This window comes from Pocillopora verrucosa, chromosome 4 (assembly GCF_036669915.1).
Source record: "Pocillopora verrucosa isolate sample1 chromosome 4, ASM3666991v2, whole genome shotgun sequence".
In the NCBI taxonomy this organism is placed as follows: domain Eukaryota; kingdom Metazoa; phylum Cnidaria; class Anthozoa; order Scleractinia; family Pocilloporidae; genus Pocillopora; species Pocillopora verrucosa.
In genome coordinates, this window is record NC_089315.1 from 31,130,705 (window position 1) to 31,152,871 (window position 22,167).

Genomic DNA, 22,167 nt, shown 5'->3' on the forward strand with positions numbered 1-22,167 from the left:
CTCTTTCTTTTAAGGTGACTCTAACTTATACCATTTATCCTCCGCACTAAATTTGTTATCAGGTAAATTAAACGAACAGCACGTAGCTCTTTGAGGGGCGGTACCTTGGGTACGTACGCTATTTCTTTTCCAAATTCTCTTTTCATTCTGTTGTTATTTAACAGTCTCCAAAGGCTAGATATCCGTTTAAATATCTTTTTCGGTATGATTCTTATTCTGTCAATAAGTTCACTATAGTCTTTATATCACCAATCTTGTGTTTGTTTTACCTGAACTTAACTGAAAATGCAAGCCATTTAAGGTAGAAAGTCATTTTGAAAAGAGTTAATACCTCGAAGGAAAGTAGGGTTAGAGCAGAACTAGATCGCAAAGTTGTGCGTTGAGTGAAGTTGTAAAATATAAATCCGATATTAGTCTAATAGCGGGTGAAGAAAATGTTATTTTTCGTTATTCAAGTCCAGTATTTGAGAATATCTTATGGTTACTCATGAGATGAAGTGTTTTTTCAATTTCAAAGCCAACTGGAAATCAAATCCCCATCAAATGATGAGTCAATACCTTACGCTTTTTCATGTAATCTGCGTAAAAAATCAGAGGTACAGAAAGGAATTTTACATTATCATGATTAAGTTCCAACAAAATACGCTAAAATTAAGTTTTTCGTCAAAAGCTACCTTTCCTTTATTGCTGAATTTTGATTGCATCCCAGGCCTCCACCGGACAATCAAGTCGACATCCGTGTTCTCGTCGTCATCATTTGCAAAGGCCCTTTATCGACAAAATGCGATCTACATCCTCTACACAGCCTAGCTTTTGTGATGCTTCTCTTGTTAAGTCTTGCATGGAAAAAAGCGATCATTACAGCTTTAACCCTACTTTGACCTCATGGCATGATAGTAAAGAAAAAACTATCAACCAAAGTTTAATAGATATGGCGGATATGGATTAAAAGCCACTAGAAAGACAGATGCTGTAATACAGAATTAAGTGAAATCGCTGTTATCCGGGACATCTGTCTTCCACTTGCTCTAGAAGTCGCAGTCTTTCTGGATCTGTTCCCCAATTGATGGCGGTAGTTTTAATTTTGGAAAATGTGCGTTGATTTTCTAGCTGGTGTGATGTTGTGGTATCTCTAAAATTTGAATTACATAAACATCAAGAAATCTATCGAAGTCCAACAGTTAGTTCAAGTTTTAATATTCCAAGTTTCAAAATATACTTATTTAGCTTTATCAATATTCCTAATGAATTCGGGACTTTCGAAGACGAGAAGCCAGATTGGTGAAATTATCTCGAGAATGAAATCTTAGCTAGAAATCGAGGTGATCAAATGTCGAGAGAAGAATGACTAGTGATGATTACATGTAAACAAATTCCTACAGCTATCTAAAACCCGGTGTTTAAAGACTTCTCACTATTTCAAGCATGATTTTTACATTATTGCTTATTTCTATATGTTGCATAGTATCATATAGGGTCCATATTACATTAATTATATTTGAGAATTCTGGATTTTATTGAAATTCCTGGATCTGGTATGTTTCAGACGACTTTCAAGGGGTAAATTGTGTTATTATTACTAGCTACTAAAATGACCTTAAATGATTGCTGGTAACATTCCCAGAGTCAGTGTCAAAAGATTACCACTGCTACTTGATCCTTGATTTGAGAAACAATTCTACATCAAAACTTTCATTTATATTTCAAATGAACCAACTGCACAGTGTACTGCAGAACACAGACACTAGCACAAGTGATATATTTCAGGCCATTCATTTCAATTCTTTTCTAAAGAACTTCACCCTTTCATTAAAATGGTAAATTTCATTCATTAAAACAAAACTCAAAGGTTAAAAGTAACAGTTTCAATACCAAATTATTTCTCCACAACTACATGGAGCTCTAAGACTACTCCTATTGACACTATTATAATACAGACTTTCCTTTTTTGTACATTCTCCCTGATGGTCTGATGGTAAAACAAGATTTAACTAAATGGTAAATCAGTCGAAATTATCTTTTACCCACAATGGGCAATATGCAACACTAAAAACAACTAAAATAGCAAAACAAAGATTGCTCCTTCAAAAGGTAAAACACTATCAAGATAATAATTAAGTCTTGAGAAAAATCTAGAAATGAGCTTGCTACAACTGAAAAGTGTTCTACTATGAACACTACTATCAAGGATTACTTCAAAGTCAACTGAAATAAAATCGAACAATAATTCCACATGTGTTGGCAAACACTTAAAACTATAATACTTGTGTGAAAAGACTAACTCTACTCATGATCCTGCTTGTTTCATTTTTTTTTTAATGCCAACTATTCATATAACAGAATTTAAATGAAATTAAAATACCATTCCCTTAACGTTTGTCACTGATGATTAAAAAAAAATTTAAAATTAATTAGATTATTTTAAATTCACTATTTCAATACAGTGATCTCTGCACTTTGACTTTCCAAGGCTTGTCAGGAAAGCTTTTCCACCCATAAGGGCCTTCATGATATGATGCAGGAATGTGACTCTCAGCTTGCTGTGGGATATCCACCTGGCTCCAGTGTAAAATACTCAGGGGGAGGTACCACTGGGTGTAAGAGTTTTTTGTGTTCAGCTCCTCGAATGTTGAGCTTGTTTAGGGAATAGTAGTGAATCATTTCAGGTACAGTGTTGAATGGCTTACTAAATTGTCCCAAGATGTATCTATTGCCTTGGCAAACAATCTTTAAATGCATGAAGGAGTTGTTATTTCTAAACAAAAATAAAACAGAAAAATATTTAAAATGATGAAGAGGGCAAAGAGCTTACACTTGGGGTAAATCAAATTAACAAACTTGTTTAGAATTCTCTCATGTTCCTCTTGAAATAATGACTTTAAAAATGATATTAACTTTAAAAATAAGAACAGTAAATTTTCAGTTAGTGTGAAGCAAAGTGAATTCTTATGGTGTATTGAATGGATAAAGTTGTACTGAAAATAACAAATAGGCAATAATTGATATAACAAATCCTTACTTGACAGACAGAGAGAAGTCATTTTTACTACTCTCAGATTGTCGCAGTAAGAAGCTGCAGTCTTCAGCAGATTGTAGGAGTCTCTCTGCTTCCAGTCGCTTTAAAGGTCCATGATACCAGCTGTATTTCAAGATTTAAATATGAAAATTAATGATCAGGACAGATACAGTACAAACAACCCTCAAAACTTGCACTTCTTCTAGGCTCAAAGCCCATGCTTTCTTTAACAATCAAGAACTTCTTAACTTGGTGATCAATTCCTTTATTCTTATGACCTTAATGTGTGATAGAAATTAAAGAGTCAAGTCAAAATTTGGGGATGTCATCTACATCTACATGTCATAGCAAACACAACATTCACAACCTGGGGTTACTTTTCTTGTACATATGGAATAACAATTCAATTATATAACTCACCCCTGTCGTGACAGTGGCAAAGAAGGGTCAATGGGGGATCCATCTTCAACAAATGTTCTTGGTGGCTTAGAAGGGGCAACTAAGGCCATGCCCTGTGCCTCTCCTTCCCTTGGACCCTTCACCTTTGATGTAAGGCCAGATTTTGACCACTCCCAGGGTGCATCATAATCATCTGGATGCCGAGCGTCAATTTTAGGTGACTGAACAGGTTCCTGTTGTCTTGGCCCTTGTGTATGGCCATTCAGATTAATATTCTTGTTCCACTCCCATGGTTTGTCATAATCATCAGATGAGCGTGTATCAGTCACAGGAGCTTGAGGTCTCTCTTGGGGTAAGTTTGGAGATTTCTGCTGCATTCCCAGAAAAGATTTGCTTTCCCAGGGTGAGTCATAATCATCTGCTGATCTTTGATCCCTGCTAGGAGACTGTTGTCTGTTGAAAAATGGATATTGATCAAGATAAGATATTAAGTACAATTGTACACACAATGTGTTTCTTTGATTCAAAAAAAGGCAATAAGTCTTATGTTTCAACTTTACTATTTAGCTAATATAGGATTCTGACATGTTATAGTTTATCAAAACTATAACAAAAGCAAAAAATAATTTGCAATGAGCATTGAGTGACAAAATCAAATGAATGTGGCTGATTTTCACATGGTTTGTCATCACAAGTATGTTTGTTATTATGTAATGAAACTGACAAGACCACAAATAAGAAAACATGTTCAGTATGTGAATCTAAGAAATACTCACATAGCTAGCTGTAGGAGTCTTACCATGCAAACACTTCAACCAGAGTCAACATCTTTCAGACAATCAAAAAAACAGTTCCAAAGGAATTTAGGTTCAGTTGTTTTATGGTTCAGTTGGACTTGACAAAAAAAATTGTTTTGTTTTAAATTTGTCTGATGACTGGCCACAAATACTGAATGACACAGGCTGAATTTATTGCATTAAAAATTAAATGTACCATAATCTGATGCTAGAAAAGGACAATTAGTTACAGATCAAAATTATTACTTTTTTGCTCCAGTATCACTGTGTTTTCTGAATCTGTTTTCCTCCTGTTCAGAAAATGTTCCGTCTACAGATGATGGACGCATTCCCCTCAGAGACATTCTCTTAGCTTGCTCATCTAACAATGTGACTTTGCCAAGGTCATAAGGTTCAGAATAACTTTCTTCATCTGAGTCTTCATTACTCTGATGCTTAACTTTCTCAACTGTTACCCTTTCCACCTGTGTTTTTCCATCCTGCTTTGCATCCCAGGGGTCTATATAGTCATCTTTTGAAGTCTTTCTACCAGCCTTAGTGGGGTCAGTGAGTGCCCCTGGTTGGGTGTTTGTAGCATCCCAGGGATCGGAATAGTCTCCACCAGGGGACATTGCTTTTTTGGCATCCCATGGATCTGAGTAGTCATCAGGCATCTAGGAAGTAGCAAAACTTGATTTAAAAAAAGTGGTAGGTTAACCATTAATCATGTTGTAACAAATATTATCATTATAGAATTTTCAATGTACAAATCTTCAACTTCTCAGGATACATGGCTTGCTACAAAAAAATATTTTCATTGAGAACTGTTGTTGCAAGGAACAGATTAGAGTAACAGGAGAACATACTACACATCTGGATAAAAAATTAGAACTGAGGCCACATAAATTTAGCCAAAGAATTTTCTGATTTACAAAGCCTAGTGAAAAGCATCCTACCCAAAGATTCTTTTGTACAGGAGATTTTTGGTAAGGCAGGTGATTCAGTGAAGCACTTTGGATTTTCCTCTCTTCACCGACCAAATAAATATGAACAAAGAAAGAAAGAAAAGTAAAAGATGACCAATAGAGTCTATGTTCTTTTACACCATTTTACAACACACAAGTACAGCATAACACAACATGTGCTGTTGTAGCAAGTTATTCATCCTAAACATTAAAAAGAAAGCCACAAACACCTGCATAGCTGAAACAATGTTGTCCTTTGAGGAAAAAATTGTTTCTACAAGATTCCTATGCTTCCAACCAATAATTCTAAGAAGTAAAAGATGTGCCTAACTATAAAATAATTATCCACCAGTATCCATGTGGTTTTAAATTTTAAAAGGGAGTCAGAGTGGAAGCAGTAATCAGAGTAAAGTGCCACATGTTGTATGCAAATTATGAACAAAGCTCTTTGACATAAAATTATGGAAAAAGTCAAACAAATATTTGAGATCAACAAGGTCTGGCTAAATGGAAAAAATATCACACAAGCATGATGAATCAATTTTAGTTTGAGACATTCTAAGCAGATAAAAAATGTAGCAAACTCTATAGAGTATAGAGCAAAGAGATGAAATATAAACTAGTCAATATAATATACAAAATACAATTTGAACTCTGTCTGATAAAACATGTATGCATGCATATAATAGCTTCATGTATGGTCTTGAAGCAATAAACAGAATATTGTGAAACACTAGGTTCAATTGAAACCAGAGCCCCTTTATGAACTGGATTGAAAATACGAAACATGTAGAAATTTTTCACTCTTGTAAGACTAGGAACGTAATTTATCTGATGAGTGTAGGAAAAAGATTTATTGAAATCTCAAACTCAATTGAAAAATTTATGAATGAGATTTCATTTTAAGAGATAAAAAGTGTATCATATACAAGTAATATAAATGCAGCCAACTGTCACTAAAATATCATGGAGCTGCAAGTATTTTGTTTGTCACGGGAAGGTTTATTCAAAAAATAATTATTTTGAAAGAAATTAAATGACATTAGCCCCTGAAAATTTTGCCAAATAATTACCAACGTGCCTTGTAGTCCTATACTTTCAACAGTGGTTGAATACAAAACATCTGTGATTATAAATTACTACTGCAATAAAAATGTCTGCCAAAATGCTTGTGAATCACCATTTAACCGCCCAGAATACCCAAACAATTTTACCAGAATTATCATACAGAGAACCTAAATAAAGAATTCTTTTACCTTTTTCTTGAAATTTCTGTCCGATGTACAACTTCGCACACAGTTACATCTTTGAAGGAACATGCTGATGAAGAAGCCGAGAATCAATTGTCCTTCAGCCAGGGGGCAAAATGTATTGTCTCTTCTGAGAACACGTCCATCAATTAAATAACAGGCTATTTACATAAGGTTGTGGTTTCAAACTGAATTCCAATTACTAACAACAGAGGCTGGCTTGCTGCTTTCTCTGGTAAATTTTAACTCAGGTATGATCCAGATCTAACTACAGAAACCTTCAGGTACTTAAAAAGTATTTCTTTTAACCACAAAATGGTTTGGGAATTTCTTATTGAATGACTGACTGCTTGACATAATAAGTAATTAAAAATAAAAATAGTGCCACCTGAAAGAACAAATTTACCAAAACAGACTGATTTCAAATATGCAAATTTTTAGTGAAAAACTGAAAGTCAAATTCACATAATCTCAGTTAATAATGTAGTCCAAGCAGTTTAGAAGGGACAAGGAAGGAAGGAAATCCACAGAATACACAAGGTTTACTTTGTAAGTCTTGCTTTAGTAAAAATATGATATGATCAAAGATTTTTTCAGCTCAGGTTTAAAGGTAAATTTAAAGATAATGAATTCCCCTAAATTCAAAGTTATTCATCTTCAATCTCTAAAATTATCAGCTTTTGATGGCTTTTTCTGAATACAGGGTATGGTTTCATTAAGGGAAAAAAATTATCAAGAACAGAATTAACATTTGATTGGTAAAACAAGCTACCTAGTTGAAATTAATTTTTGCTACCATGGTAAAAAACTATAAAATGCTTATTCAAATATTCAGTGTCTCTTGAACAATATTTGCCTGTAAATTTATCATACTTGATAGAGTTTGAGTCAATTGTCAAACTACATACAGCTGTACATGTATGATGTAAGCTGGGTGTTGTGAAGCATGTGTTTATGAAAAAGCAACACATGTTGACGCAAAGACTGATACATTAATAAACTTTTACAAAAAGACTTATCACAGCCTACTCAGGTAACCTTATACACTGAGTATAATTCATGAATCCTGTCATTGCTTTGCCTGTGTTGGGTCAAACTGAAATAAATTTATGCTCACAAAACTTTACAATCAATTTGTCCACCATTAAAATAAAAAAAAATTTCCTGTTGAAAGATTTTTATTTCTTCTGGTACCCTCAGGAAGAAATATGCTGTTACCTGCATGACAATAGAATCTCTATCTTAATTTACCTCTGCAAAAATTCTCAACTTTTTCACTCAATAGTATGAACAACTCAAAGCAACTCTCATATCAAACATTAACTACATACCAGCGCAAGTCAAATATTTAAATATGGTTCTGGGTTTGAAAATAGCAAATTAAGGAAATGGAGGGAAATTTCCTATTAATTTATTCTGATCAAATTAAAAGTTTTACTTTTCTCTATTGTACTGTCACTGAAAAGAAGTTCTAATAAATATGTGAAATGCAAATCAAAAGCATCTTACTAAACATCAGTACCTTAAAATGTTTCCTAATTCCAAATCAAGGTTTGTATCTCACGCCAATAAAGAAATAATTTTCCTGTGAGGAAATAAGCCTTTATTATTCACTCAAGACGTGTTCTAAGATTATTGAATGTGGGAAATGGCATGTTCTTTCTCTCTTGTTCTGTCTCTTACCAAGTCAAGGGATGTTTATGGCAAATGTGCTGGCTTAGATTCTTTCTTTTCCAAAATAACCATTATTCCATGTAGTCTGCACAATTTTATACATGAAAATTTAGGTTAAGTCACACAGCATCCTCAAGTTGCATATTTTTTTCATCTAATCACTAACTGCTGGAAAATACATTGATATTTGAATAAGAAATTCCAATTTTGTCACTCCTAATAATGACAGGGTTAACTTTGTCCGTGGTGCAGATATCAGTATTGTTACAGTTAGTATATGAAATGTTAGGGCAAAAACTAAGGTGAACAGAGAGAAACCTTTGCAATAAGGGCTTGAGTTTTCATATGGAAGAATTCATAGCATGGTTGTAAACTGAGATCTTTAAAACTGGGCTAGCCATGGACAATAGCAGTCAGAGAGGAAGTTGCATGCCAAATCAGCCCGGTTGACACAGCTCAAATGCTGCAGCAATGAGGAGACAGGAAAGTTACCATTTCTACCACTAATCAACACCTAAATTGATGTATTTCAGGGGCAATGACAATGCAATGAAACTGAATTCATCCATATTTACATTTACAAAACATAGTCTGGAAAGCTTTAAAATAACATAAAAAATGAAATAAATGTTATTTTTAGTTGATATTTGTCTATGACTAAATATGTCAGTGGAAATACCTTTATATTGTGGAAATTTTCATATCCGTTTGAGAATCATTATCGTGTATAATATATTATAATTATAATATTATATCAAATAATGGAAAATAAACATCAACCTCGTCTGAAATTCGTAAACAGACACAAGAAGACAAGTACATCCAAGATGCATGTGACATTGAGTTGTGTGGAATGTTCCATTAATAGCTATATCGTGTGTGGAATCATCATAGGTCGTTGTACACATTTATAATTGATATTTACCCCCACATCGCCCACAAAAAAGTTAATGGATTAACTTATTTAAGAAGTGAATGTGTGCATGCTGAAATCTGCGAAGAGGTGAATATTTCGCAACTGCTCCATGATCAGCTATTCGTTCATCAAACTAAAGTACGCTACATGGTGTCAATTCTTAAAATATTTCGTTCAAACTTTACATTAAATCTCGCTGGGAAATTATTTACATTTGAATGAAAAAATGATGAGATCGAGGAATTAAAATAATTAAAATGATACGAGCAAGCTTACATAAGGCTTGCGGGCGGATATTAATAACAACTCAGAAAATAATTTCGTACCTTCGAGCCGAATCTTGGCCCAGGTACAGGCATTTTTCCCTGCTGCAAAAGCTCTGCACTTTGTGGTCTCTGTGATCTGGTAGGTTTAATCGACTGGCCAAACGTAACAGGCACTGAAGCCCTTTTTCCTGCATCGTGAACGCGGCGATTAGCGGGCGAATGGTTTGGTCTCGGAGGAGGGTAACTGGGCATTACAGGACTCTCATTCGGCGATAACGTTGGATGGACAGTGGCCGGGTCTGAATAGCTTTCATCGTCTTCAGAGCAATCACTAGAACTCCTATTCTCATCGTAATCCCTCTTCGGTGGCCTAGGAGGTCTAGTTCCTTTAATTTTGAATAGTTTTCCAATATTAGACATGTTTCACCCGAGCTCCGTGATCATAATGGCTACGAGAGGATGTGACGACACAAGCTCGAAAGCTGCCTTATCTCACGTGACTTTCTTGCTAACTTCCGGCTGACGAACTCTTGAAATAATGCTGCATCTATAAAAGGAATGGTAGCTTAAAAATGTGCAGTGCTATATGACGTCAAAGGGGAAAAGTCGTCATAACATACGTGCAGTTTCATACGTAAACAAATTGTATGTGAACGAGAAGTAGTTGAATAACTTTCGTAGTTTCTGAAGTAAAAATGACGGTTCCCCTGAGAAAGTTTTCGTTCAATTTCAGGTTTATTCTTGGACAAAAAGAAGCCTGTACTAAGTGTTCCATGAAAGACAATTTGTCTCTCTTTACGCTTGGTGAAATTTAATTTTTCAGTTTCCGTAAAATATTAACCCTTATAAGGAAATACGTATCGAAGTTTCGGATTCTGAGTAATCATGATAAGTGTTTTGTATGTTTTGTTGTTCCTTTTGGCGATCAACTTCCTGACTTTCATAAATAAGTGGCGGATGGTCAAATTTCAGAGGTCTAATGGTACGTTGAAGGGTATTGGGAATTTGGTTTCAATCGTTATGATTAAGGTTCTTAGCGTGAAATGCTACGCACAAAGTGATCTGAGAGACTGCTTCTACGAAAGATCCCAATGATGCATATTAAAAAGAGACTAATTGAACTCAGTGCAAACCATAATACAAAAACGAATGTCTGCATACTTAAATCTTTTATATTTCCATGGTTTACCGTTGTGACTTGTTTTCACTTTCATGTGCTGACCACAAAAGGATCAAGGTGCCTAGAATTTTGACTCATGGTCTATTGTAGAGTATCGACCATCGATCTATGAAGTCACAAGATAATTGGACACTTGGTCAAAATGAAATACTGTATGAAAGTGCCAACCTACATTAAAAAAAAAACAAACAAACACAAAAACTGATTTGCATCCTGCTATTTGGATATTACCACAATTTCAGCATCATCTGCCGAAAATGACAGCGAATATTTCACGTGAATGGTGAATGGGGATGGTTGGGGAAGTACACACATAAACAAACGCGTCTGTTTGTTATAAATATCAGCATACAACGTTCTGTTCTCCGCAGCATTGGTTAAACAATGTCCTATCTACATTTGAACATTAGAAGCGAGCATAAGAAAGGCGAGAGTACGATGTTATCAATCTGTGTTGTCCATCCCTCGAGCACAGACCCGGAAATTATCGCCATGGATACTGGTAACCATCGTTCTTCTGGTAAAAATAGAAAACCTGGAAAAAAAAACAAAAAAAAAAACATGATTTGCAATACAGAAGAGAAAATGTTGATATTTCCCGAAGGCGAGAGAGGGGTGGGGAACCTTGGGTAGCTCACTTACATTTTCTTTCGATAAGAACTTGAGGGCTCTAGTGGAGAAATCTCAGTTTTGCCTTCTTATTGTTGCGGAGAGCTTCATAAGTTTTATATTGCTTGTCTGATCGGGGCCTTAATCAGACAGGATTCGCCGGGAGAGAGAAGTTTATAAACCTCGCAAACGTCTCTAACAGCTAATATTAAGCAAAATACAAGAATTTAATGTCTGAAATATGATACGAAATAGATAGTGTTTAACCTTTATGATGGAGACTCCAAAGAAACAACATTTGCGATGCGATACCAGCTAATGTTCCTTCCACAGTTTTCACTCCACCTTAAGTGAAATAAGGCAAATTTTTAGCCCATAAACAGAAACAAAGGCGCATTTAAAGCAAATCTTAGCGTCTTTAGGAAGTTTTAAGATACTCACCCGGCCAGCGACAGCGTCCAAATCTTTTCCCAACAACGGATGCCATCGTGTCGCCAATACCAAGGGAAAGGATCCCAGAATACAGTGCAAGCTTGCAGCCTGTGATTGGACAAATAAATTCACAATAACCTGACGAGAATAGATCCCAGGCCAACCGCGCCCTAACAAGCATTAATGGAACTTCCATGTAATAGTGTAGTTTGATCGTCCGGGTGAGTGTAGTCCTGAGAAGGACTGTTGTCGGAGTGATGACTGACGTTTCTCAGGTTGTCCAAACGTCAGTCACCACTACCGACAACAGTCCTTCTCAGGACTACACTCACCCGGACGATCAAACTACACTATTACATGTTACCCCCGGGTTCAAACCATTTACTGTAATGGAACTTCCGTTCTTTTTTCCTCTATCGGAATGGATCTTATCGAGAAACTGAACTTACCAGTGGAGTCACTCTTCAGGTAATCGACAGGATATAACCACAACGGCACAGCAAAGCCCAGTAACAAATACAAGTGGGTTAGAATGAGTGGCCCAGAATCTTTCTCATCTAAAAACACCTCAAGTGCTGAGTGAATTGTTTCACCAAACGGTCCTATTCTGTACAATCGGATGTACTGGGAAACAAAATTCAAAACATGTTCACAATTTTTTTTCCAGGGTTATGTTCTGATATTTCACGTCCAACGTATTGGCCTTGACACACGTTATTTCGAGTTTGTTATGGAAAGGGGGGGGGGGGCGGTGACAATACTTGTGAGCCACAATTTGGGATAAAACTCAGTAAGGTTTGTGAAATTAATGTTACAAGGCAACAAGTAAGTTGAGTAACTATCCACATTAGATTATTCAAAGAAGATTTACAAGAGAGTATCTCTAGAATGAGAAAAAATGGATTTACCTCCATGTAAGTACTGAAAGATTTTTACCCGTTTTGTGACTGTTATCTATCTGAGCCCTGTTCTTTTGGATTCTACGTGAACGAAACAGGTTCTTAGCCGAGGATAAGTCAAGGAAAAGGTGATCAAGGACGGCACAACAAACCAACATCCTCCTTCACTTACCTCTATAAATAGAAAAGCTGCAACAGCGACGGATGAAGCTAAATGGGTTATGTTTGGCTCGTAAATCACGCCTGGTATGTAGATCGCTAACGCCAAGAGGTGGAAAACTTTACGAGTTATCGTGCCAGAGGCATTTGGCGATGATTGACGTCGCAGACTTTTCCATGCAACAAACCCTACAGCTACAAAAACGACACAAAACCAGTAACGAACTAGCGGCATCTGCAAGAAATACAAACACAAATTTAATTTTTTTAAAAAAATAGAAATAAACAAGATCGGGAAAAACTAGGTGTACTTTGGCATTTACGATTTAGAAAAAACGGTTTGAGGCTAAAACCTTGTTCTGTGTCTGTTTGAAAAGTCAGTACTAGGAGACAGTTTGCGATACAAAGTGATCAAAAGAGCAAACGCAACTCAAACTCCTGTTTTTCTTGAGACTTGTTTAAAACTTATGATTATTCCCCGCCTCATTGCTCTCCAACAACACAACGAACAAACGAGACAGTGAATCTGTTTGGGAATCTTAAATGATAAATTAATTACAGACAAGTGTGGAAAAGGAAGGTTTAGCATTGATTTACATAAATAAGGTCCAAACAAAGCCACCGACGCACCACCGACACACAGGCGACGCACCACCGACGCACCACCGACGCACCACCGACGCACCACCGACGCACCACCGACGCACCACCGACGCATCTTGTACGGAGGATAAACAGAAGGATAAACAGTGGCCAACGCGTCGGTTGGATCGGATTCTTTACCTTTACTTTTTTTTATTTTTATTTTATTTTACATTTTAATCATTCAGCTATGAGATTAGAATCACATTACATATCACTGTTAATAATTTAGTGATCATTAATTAGGATTAACAAAAATTCAAATTTAAAATGCTTTGTTTGTCCAAAACAGAATAGACTTTGTAAGATTTTTCATTGCAGTTCACATACAATGACTGATGGATACAATTATATTTAAATAATTTGTAGAAGTTTAACAGGCAGCTTTACCCTAATGTTCCCAGTGTCTAAATAGTCCCATAGCCACACAAATGGATTGATACCACCCAAAATTAGCACAGACCATGGCAACAGGAGAGCAAAGAATGTAAACAACAATACAGCATAGAAAGCCATGTAACCAGTTAATCTCTCCCAATAGTCCCTAGAAAGCAAACAGTACATGTGAATAACTGATCAAAAATCAAGCTCACCCCAGAAACAGAGGCCTGAACTACCATAAGGATAATGATTTACTGTGACTACTAAGTAAGATTATGTAAAGACAATCATCTATATGTGACAGTTACTATCAGGGTGACACATTTCTCTGTTCCAAAAGACCTTTTTTTCTCTCTCTATTCTTGAGATTCAGAAGCAAACTCAAATGAACCACACAAATATGATGCTTAACCCTTTAAGACCAGAGAATGTCTGGCTTCTCATTTCTCCTTACAGTGTCAGCCTTAAATCAAATGTAAAGGTCATGAGAATGAAGGAAATGGTCACCAGGTTAAAAGGCTCCTGTTTGTCCAACAGAACAGTGTGAAGAATATAAATACCAATGTTGGGGAGCAATTAAAATAACCTTGGACAGACTATCTTCCCATTCAGCACTAGAAACAGTACTTCCAGATGCAACAGATTTTGTATAGTAAGAAGGCTAATTTGATGTGCCTAAGTAACTTACCAAACCTATGCTGTTCCTATCACAAGCTTTTCTTTACATCCAGTTACAAATTTTACCTCATATCAAGACTCACCTTACTAAAGAGAGATAGTAAAACACTGGTAGAAGGAGAAGACCAGTTGTCAATGATCCAACCAATAAAAGCTGAATGTCAAGATAGAGATTATTGAGTATAGAGAGATTTCTTAAGTAAACAATTGACACATAAAAGTAATCAGTGGACACGATAACAATCGGTAGACTTGTCTGTATTCAGATTTTTACACAACCCCTGATCATCTGTTCTCCAGAAATAAATTTTATGTTGGGTTAGACAACCCAACCTATATTCAGAGGAAACTTGCCTTTGTCCTAAAAGTTTTCCCTGAATGGAGATTCCACTGTATTTAATTTGAGCCATGAGGATTGATTAGTACTAGTATTTGGAGCCAAGTAAACAAACACAACATGAATAAGGTATATGTTACCTGCATCCACAAAGTAAGAGTTCCTCTTGCAACCTCAGCATGAATTCCAAACAGATTATAGAAGGTTGGTGAAATGTATACTAACTGAAAACAGATGATTCTGAATTTCAGTATGAGCCTAAAATTCCAATGAAAAACTTTGGTCAAAACTTTACTTCCTACACATATAGCATTCCTAAAACTGTTTCTAATGACACTTAATCTTTTACTTGCATGTTTACCTTTATTCCTAGGTTTGCATATGAATCAATTGCCAACAAAACAACTGCTTGTGTCACAATCATGGCCTCACCAATGGTAAAACATCCTGGTATCCACCACAAGATGGCAAAGAGAGCAACAAAGTATAGCAACACACTTATGGACACCCACACAATATCAACATCTGTAATGAAAAAGGCCATAAACCTCATATTACAAAATAAATGCAGCCACTTTTGGGGATTACTTGTGTACAATATAGCATCAACACACATTTACTTACCTGACCCATCATTCTTTGCATTTTTCCCTTTTACAGTACCAAAATACTGCAATTGGCATTTGGATCCTACCTTCTAAATCTAATGTTACTTTAGATCTGTGTCCCAAACCCTCATAAGCAAGTTCAAACACAAGAAAGTTTTTGCCATGATTTACAATGTTCCTGTAAAAGGTTACCAGAGGATATACCTCAAATTAATTTTTCAATGCTCAATGATGGATAAACTAAAATTGAACTGTGCATACCCAGCTGAACACCTATTGTAGCTGCTATACAGGCCGTGACCATAAAAAAGAAGACTGATGACATCATAGGTTTCACATGATTTATAATCAGCAGAATGGAGGCAGTGAACATGCCCATCAACTGAGAAGCCAACAGATAAGATCTTTCCACCTCTAAGGGAAAAAATTTGACAAAAACCATTTATCAGTAACTTTGCAAAATAATACAGACAAGACTCTGTCAGATTATGTATGTGGTAAACTTGGTTGTTACCTGTGACTTTGAGATACATGTATTTACTGTCCCATTTCTCGAGAAATGCCATTTGACTTGTGATCACCATGGGAACTAGAAGTGAACCAATTTCCATGCCGTCTCTAGCAATTGGCCTAAATATTGTACAAAGTGCTCCTCAAAATAAGCGATTAAGATAAGATCTAATTATTCAGTTTGAATCCATGATCAAGACAGGCAATCACATACTGGATAAAAAACCAAGAGTGTTACTCACCTTAAATCAAACCATTTTCTTATCCCTGCGGTCCACTTCACCGATGGAATACAAGCGACCAAAAAAACTAAGACAAAAACAATGGAGAGCATTTAAACGCATATATCAGAAATTAAAATGAAAGTTAAAATTCTTCCGACTTAGTGAGAGGCGATTAAAATTTTATATATATAGGCCAACAGAACGACGAGATTTGTGATTATCATACTTCCCCATATATTTACTCATATGATCTTTAATCTTTAATCGAGATACTCCTGAAACAGTAATAACTATACCAGGAGGATGATGAGGGAATGCTGCTTTCACTCGGTATGACACTTACCTGTTACATGGAATAGGATGTAACCAGCGCTTTGTTTCAACTCAAACTGACTGCAAAACACGTATAAACTACATCCAACCACTACTGCCGACTCCCCAATCATTCTCAATAACTTATCGCTACCGAAAATCTAACGAAACCCGCAATTTCAATCGTTGACCCCTTGGATGCAGAATCCACTGGGCACATAACATCACCAAGGTTAGTTCCAGTCCAATAAGATGAGGAAGATCTGGGACAAGTGTTACACCGGAAGGAGAATGAGAATGGTTGACAAAGAAACAGGTGTTATCCTTTGGCTTGAGCATGTGTGTGGCTCTTCTTTAGATTGCGAACGTTTTTCTGAGCATTTTTCGGGACGTTTTTCTGCGAAAGTAAGTTACCTTTGTATTTACTCTCATCTGCCCTCTAGAGCGGGAAATCGGGAGAAATCGAGGTTCCAATGCACTTCCATGACTTTCGCCCGATACTTGCAAAAGTGTTGCAAAAAACGAGCATAGTTCGTGCATGTCACACGAGGGAATTACATTTCGGAGTAGACAGAGGGTTATGTGTGCTTGAATTTGTGTAAAAGGCCTCCCCCATTCCTCAGTAATCCTTAGCCAGATGCTTTAAGTAAATGTCTTCTATGTAATGTCGACGTTGAATAGTGCTGATATGGCAATTTTTCCACGGGTTAATTACGAAAATATGTTATCGCCTTTTCCTCCAACGATTGATTTTATCAGCACTACAATTAGGAGACTTCCTTGCTGGCGACTGGCTGATATAGTTAAAGTCTTAGAGGCCGATTTGCCGTAACTGTCGTTGCCGTTGACATGTGTCATAGTCATGTCATGGCAGGTTACCCTCTTAACAGTTACTGTACCAGTTCTCATCCTTAGTACTCCCCAGTTAGTTGCAATGACACTGTATTAGGGCCATTATAAATCATCCTCGAAACATGAACTGCTCCCAATAACTTTCTCCATGCAATACTTTGACACATTGTCATAAGCACTTTGTTTATTACTCTCCCTTCTACTCTTACAGGCTGTCATTGGTACTCTATATGTTACACACCATTCATGGCAGCACTATCTTAGCAAGGTGTCTTTCCTTAAAAACACAAAGGCACAATGACCTTGGCAAGAGTTTAATGAAGGGCTCTTGATGCAGATTCTGGTGTTTAATCAAATCATTTGCAAAGTTTCACCCAAGAGTGCATATACCCTATAACTGAGATGTTGACCTGTGATATGTGCATTCATTGATCTGATTACATATGGCATCTTGGGCCGTGCTATTTGAATCACAAATAGCGATTACCTAGATTTAATTGCCTTGGTAACCTGTGATTAATAAAGGTATTTTACTCAGGGTTTTGAATAGCAGATCTTAATGGGAGGGGTGCTGTACTTCACATCAAGAAAAATTGTAAGGACCTGTAACAGTCATATGGCAAGGTCGTTGGGGGTCAGGGTGAGTTTTAGTACCCCAGGATTAAAGGGAAACCTTCTCAACAAGCCAATTTGCTGTAAACACAGTTTGATTTTATTTATGCCATTGTAATTCTTAGATTGCTACAATTTATTTTGGTCATGATTATGTCAAGATCAGAGCAGTTCTCTAATTCTCTTATGAAAGTTCTATGGAAAGTCATGATTGTTTCAGGGTATGTTTTATCTAACAGTGATTTATTAATGTATGTATAGGTATGATCACAGTATTATCCACAAATGAAATTCTAGGCAGCCTTCACTTTGTAAATTATTCTCCTAATTTTTTCATTCTTTTCTTCTGTCTCTCACTCCCGATCATAAGTTTAACAAATAATTGAAAATGTTCCAACAGAGAAAAAAACCTTGCTGGAGAAAACCAGCTGAATTACAGAGTCATTTTTAGAGTGTCCTTTTTTTGATAGTCATAAAAGCGAATGGTGTAGTGATCTTTATGAATGTCGATAACATCTTTGTCTCAATTTATTTGTTTTTTTACAGAGTATTGATCTATGGATCTCATGCTATATTGATCAACTTGTGTAAAAATGAAAATGGGAAAATTCCATTCAGTTCTGCATCAGTGGTCTTGTTGAGTGAAGTCATGAAGGTACTTAATTGCATAGAACTGTATGTTACAGTTGAAGAAGCATTTTTCTTTTCAATTTTATTCATTAATGTTTGTCATGTTCATTGCTAATTATGTTAGCTCTGATTTTGTGAAATTTCCTCTTTCTACATGTAGTTTGTCTTCTCTGTTGCCTTCCTAATTCCAGAGATGCTGCGTGGTGCTGTGCATTTTCTGCCATTAAAAACCCTTGTGTTCTTTTCCATCCCTGCTCTTCTGTACTGCATCAGTAACAACACAGCAGTACATGTGCAAGTTTACCTTGATCCAGCAAGCTTTCAGGTATAGTTTAAGTATAATCCTCAAATTCTTCATTGAAGTAAAGATTTAGTATGAGATTGTAATTGTAAAAATGAACAATAATTCTCATTTGCCCAGGTTTATAAATTGTATAATTTTTTGCCTGTTGGAAGATGAAAAACATCTCCAAAATTCTTGAATTTGTTATGGTTTAGGTCCTGTGTAATTTTAAGATAGGAATCGCAGGCATTCTCTACTGGCTTGTTATCAGAAGGTAACTTTTAAGGAATATTTTGAATGTTATTATTATGCTCTTGTTTGTCCTCCTCATCATCAACAAATGAAAAAAAAAAAGTAAAGTAAAATCAAAATTTGAAACTTTTTATCAGGAGCATTTCAGAGAAGCAGTGGATTGCACTTGGACTGATTACTTTAGCTGGGTGTTTTAACAGGTCAGTTTTAACTAATTTAAACCTTACTTAACTTTTATGGGGTTAATTCATGAAGAAATGTGGTTGCAGCAGAGTGTGTTAAATAACAGAAGAATATTCTCTATATTTGAATAAAAATAGGTTGGCTCATCAAAATTCAGCTGTACAGTATAATATTTTGGAGTAGCCAGATAGTTCTGGAATCTTTAGTGCTTAATAAACCTCAAGTAAATCTTATTTTTAGCTTGGGTTTCATCTTGTAACCTATGCAATTTGAGTTAATCAACTGTTACAAGAGAAAAGGTGTAAACTTGTGATCTCAGTCAATCGTGCTAAATATTTCATGAGATAAGTACTTTTTCTTGCATAGTTATGGCGGACTGAAAAATGCTCAGGACATAATACAAGTGCGTAACAATGTTAAAAACAGTGGAAAGCAGATTAACGTTACTGTTACTGGCATCCTCTTGATGATATTTTACTGCACAATGTCAGGACTGGCTGGAATTTCAACAGGTTATTTCCATTTGAGTCATTAGATGCAATGTACTTATTTTATAATCATTCCATTGAGTTTTGTCCATGTAGCTTGCTATCATGTTAATTTTTTTTTTAAGTGAATATTTTTTCCCTTTCAAAAACAATCATACATTAGATTATAGTCCATTAATCATAAGTATAAAGTATGTGTTCCCTTTCCCAAAGAGAATTGGAATGACTGTGAAACTCACAAATCATGGCCAGTCAATTTGAGTGAGTGTGTGTGGATCTTTGCGTGTACCAAGTAACAACTGACATCCTATAGCAAAATGTTTTCTTTATCTATCAGAATACATCTTGAAGAGGCAGTATAAGGTAAGTTTGATGCTTAAGTTATTTGCATACAAGTTTATTATACCTTAATATTAAAGCCACTTTCATTCTACGTGTCAAACTACCTGTCATTACTAAGTATATGGATATAATTCAAACCGAAAAATCATAATTTAAAAAAAAAGATTAGAAAAGTGAAATTACTTGTGTTTTGGTTTCCAATATTCCAAATTTCATATTTCAAATTCCATATTTCCTAATTATAAGCATGATTTCATCTTTTGCCAGGTTTCTATTCACTTGCAAAACACTTTGATGTATTTGTATGGAATCATTTTCAATCTTTTGGCTTACACTTCAACAAATCACTCAGCAGGAACCATCTATGACACATCTGCGGGTCAGTTTTATGTTGTTTGCAGGTGCTGTGTTAACTAGTATGGCAGTGATAGTTTAGAGAGAACAAGCAGTGGAATCCAAATTTTTGAAAGATATTTTTTTTGGTTGCAAAAGTCAGAACTGGATAATTACTTCATGATAAAATTGTTTGTTCAAAGCAATTAAGAAATATTGAGAAAACCACTGAAAGTTTTGAATTGATTTGTCAATTCATATACTTTTTTTTTTTTGTTTTTTTTTTTTTTTGGAGAGATGGGTATGAACTCATATTATTTATTGTCCAAGCTTCTCATTGACGTTTTTTTCTGTCTTTTTGTGTGTTAGGATTTTTTCGTGGTTATTCAAAGTGGACTGTGGTGATCGTTTTCTGCCAGGTAAGTTGTGTAAGCTTTTACATGACGAGATTAAAGCAAACGACAAATGGATAAACAAATAAACAAATAGATAAAAAAAATTAATAACTTAAGTCAAACCAAGGGGCACTCATCAAACGTTTGTACAAGGATGTAACGCCTAAAGCTTCATATCGTTACTTACCCCTTTCTCCGACATATACCTTTCAAAATGTTCACACAATTACTAGCTGGTTTTTTCCTCTGGTTATGGAGAGAGAGCTTGATGCGGGAACAGATTAAGATGATGCGGGATGAGGGCTGTAAAGGGTGTGTCCTGGCCAAGAAGAAAACGTTTTTCTGCGGTCTCGACCCAGTCTCTTCCCGTTCGTGTGTCAACACGTCAATGCGTAGGACCGTGAGAGAAAAAGAAATAACCTTTTGTTAGTCAATTTAACTTGTAGCACATAAAAAGCAGGGATGAAGAGACGCGTTTTATCCAAAACTGAGAGATTTGTACTCACTTCTGTTCTGAGCACTCCTTTAAAAAGAGCGGTTGACCTTTTAAAATACATGAATGACTTTACCTCACGAAATCCTCAGCCTTGTAGTATGGCTGAAAAGGGTTCCACTACCCGGCCGAAAATCTCTATAGTGGAAAGGGGGGGGGGATGGTACCTTACAACTACGCCAAAGAGTTAAATGATGACAGCCTTTATAAGGAGAATAATTCTTGCTTCGTTAAATTTCAGGCCACGAATGGACTTATTTTATCAGCGGCTATGAAACACTCCAGTAACCTGATCCGTTTGCTAATCATAGCTTGTGCAATGAGCGTCAATACAGCCTTGTCCATGGCTATATTCTCACTACAGCTCAACCTCTACTTCAATGTTGCTTTCATTTTAGTCATTGTTGCTTTGAAACTCTATCACAGCTGAGGTAAGGGAGTAAAATTAACAACTTGTGAAAGAGAGTTATTTCATAGGGTGTGTTTCTTAAGCTAGTGAAAATAGCAGAGTAAAAGAACGAGTTTAAGTATCCGAGAGAATTCCTTAAACTGAACCATGCAACAATTTCTGATGATTAATTTTAATGTATTGTAATGTATTATAAAATATTCGTAGCTTGTATAATTGTTTTGTTTTTTTCATCTCTGTAAGGAAGCACTGTGAGCTTAAAGAATTTTGTTAACAAAAGAAAAAACGACTGTACTTCTTTATCGAAACATTATAGATGAGGCGGTGGAGTTCGAAAGTAGTCATAAATTTATCATTCTGTGCTTTTAGTTTGTACATATTTTGCCACTGAATTAGTGGATTGTATGATCTTATGTGATATAGTGAAAAATTTGTAATTATGTTCATAAATAAAGGTGTACAGTAGTTTCAATAAATTTAATATATTTAGAAGTAACGATTTGGTTGTGGTCGCGCTTTTCGTACTTCGTGACCTCGAGCCAAATATTTTACCTTATGCCGCCCTTCGTGTTTGGAAAAGAACAAAATGTTTAAGCTACAGAGCTAAGTAGAAAATTGTCCACGGGGAAATGATGATGGTGATACTTTTCGCTGTTGAGATA

At 35.8% G+C, this 22,167-nt stretch overlaps 3 protein-coding genes across 6 annotated transcripts; 1 reads left to right on the forward strand and 2 right to left on the reverse strand.

Annotated features, from left to right (window-relative positions):
- Positions 1-1,176: 1,176 nt before the first annotated feature.
- Positions 1,177-10,810, reverse strand: LOC131790368 (SH2 domain-containing adapter protein F). Of its 3 annotated transcripts, none has more exons than XM_059107572.2 (6): positions 10,674-10,810; positions 9,323-9,809; positions 4,459-4,865; positions 3,437-3,868; positions 3,020-3,139; positions 1,177-2,755 (listed from the first exon to the last, which is right to left on the reverse strand). In XM_059107572.2, exons 2-6 carry the CDS (start codon positions 9,680-9,682, stop codon positions 2,533-2,535), a joined length of 1,542 nt encoding a protein of 513 aa, XP_058963555.1. In that variant the 5' UTR covers positions 9,683-9,809; positions 10,674-10,810; the 3' UTR covers positions 1,177-2,532. The 3 variants fall into 3 exon arrangements, with proteins under 3 accessions (XP_058963555.1, XP_066021969.1, XP_058963556.2); XM_066165872.1 differs by lacking the exon at positions 10,674-10,810 and adding an exon at positions 10,452-10,586; XM_059107573.2 differs by lacking the exon at positions 10,674-10,810 and adding an exon at positions 6,413-6,476 and having other exon boundaries at positions 9,323-9,605.
- A 21-nt stretch (positions 10,811-10,831) lies between these two features.
- On the reverse strand, positions 10,832-17,257 carry LOC131790367 (dolichol kinase-like). The gene is made up of 13 exons (XM_059107571.2): positions 16,265-17,257; positions 15,940-16,006; positions 15,702-15,817; positions 15,449-15,601; positions 14,941-15,104; positions 14,720-14,803; positions 14,326-14,396; positions 13,574-13,727; positions 12,555-12,776; positions 11,933-12,107; positions 11,493-11,591; positions 11,319-11,396; positions 10,832-10,977 (listed from the first exon to the last, which is right to left on the reverse strand). Exons 1-13 carry the CDS (start codon positions 16,365-16,367, stop codon positions 10,832-10,834), a joined length of 1,632 nt encoding a protein of 543 aa, XP_058963554.2. The 5' UTR covers positions 16,368-17,257.
- Positions 16,522-21,969, forward strand: LOC131790371 (probable UDP-sugar transporter protein SLC35A4). Of its 2 annotated transcripts, XM_066165873.1 has the most exons (13): positions 16,529-16,638; positions 17,297-17,353; positions 17,823-17,918; positions 18,244-18,352; positions 18,488-18,652; positions 18,826-18,884; positions 19,000-19,062; positions 19,412-19,557; positions 19,871-19,896; positions 20,143-20,254; positions 20,578-20,627; positions 21,338-21,527; positions 21,749-21,969. In XM_066165873.1, exons 2-12 carry the CDS (start codon positions 17,316-17,318, stop codon positions 21,524-21,526), a joined length of 1,053 nt encoding a protein of 350 aa, XP_066021970.1. In that variant the 5' UTR covers positions 16,529-16,638; positions 17,297-17,315; the 3' UTR covers position 21,527; positions 21,749-21,969. The 2 variants fall into 2 exon arrangements, with proteins under 2 accessions (XP_058963559.2, XP_066021970.1); XM_059107576.2 differs by lacking the exon at positions 17,297-17,353 and having other exon boundaries at positions 16,522-16,638; positions 21,338-21,962.
- The last annotated feature ends 198 nt before the right edge of the window (positions 21,970-22,167 follow it).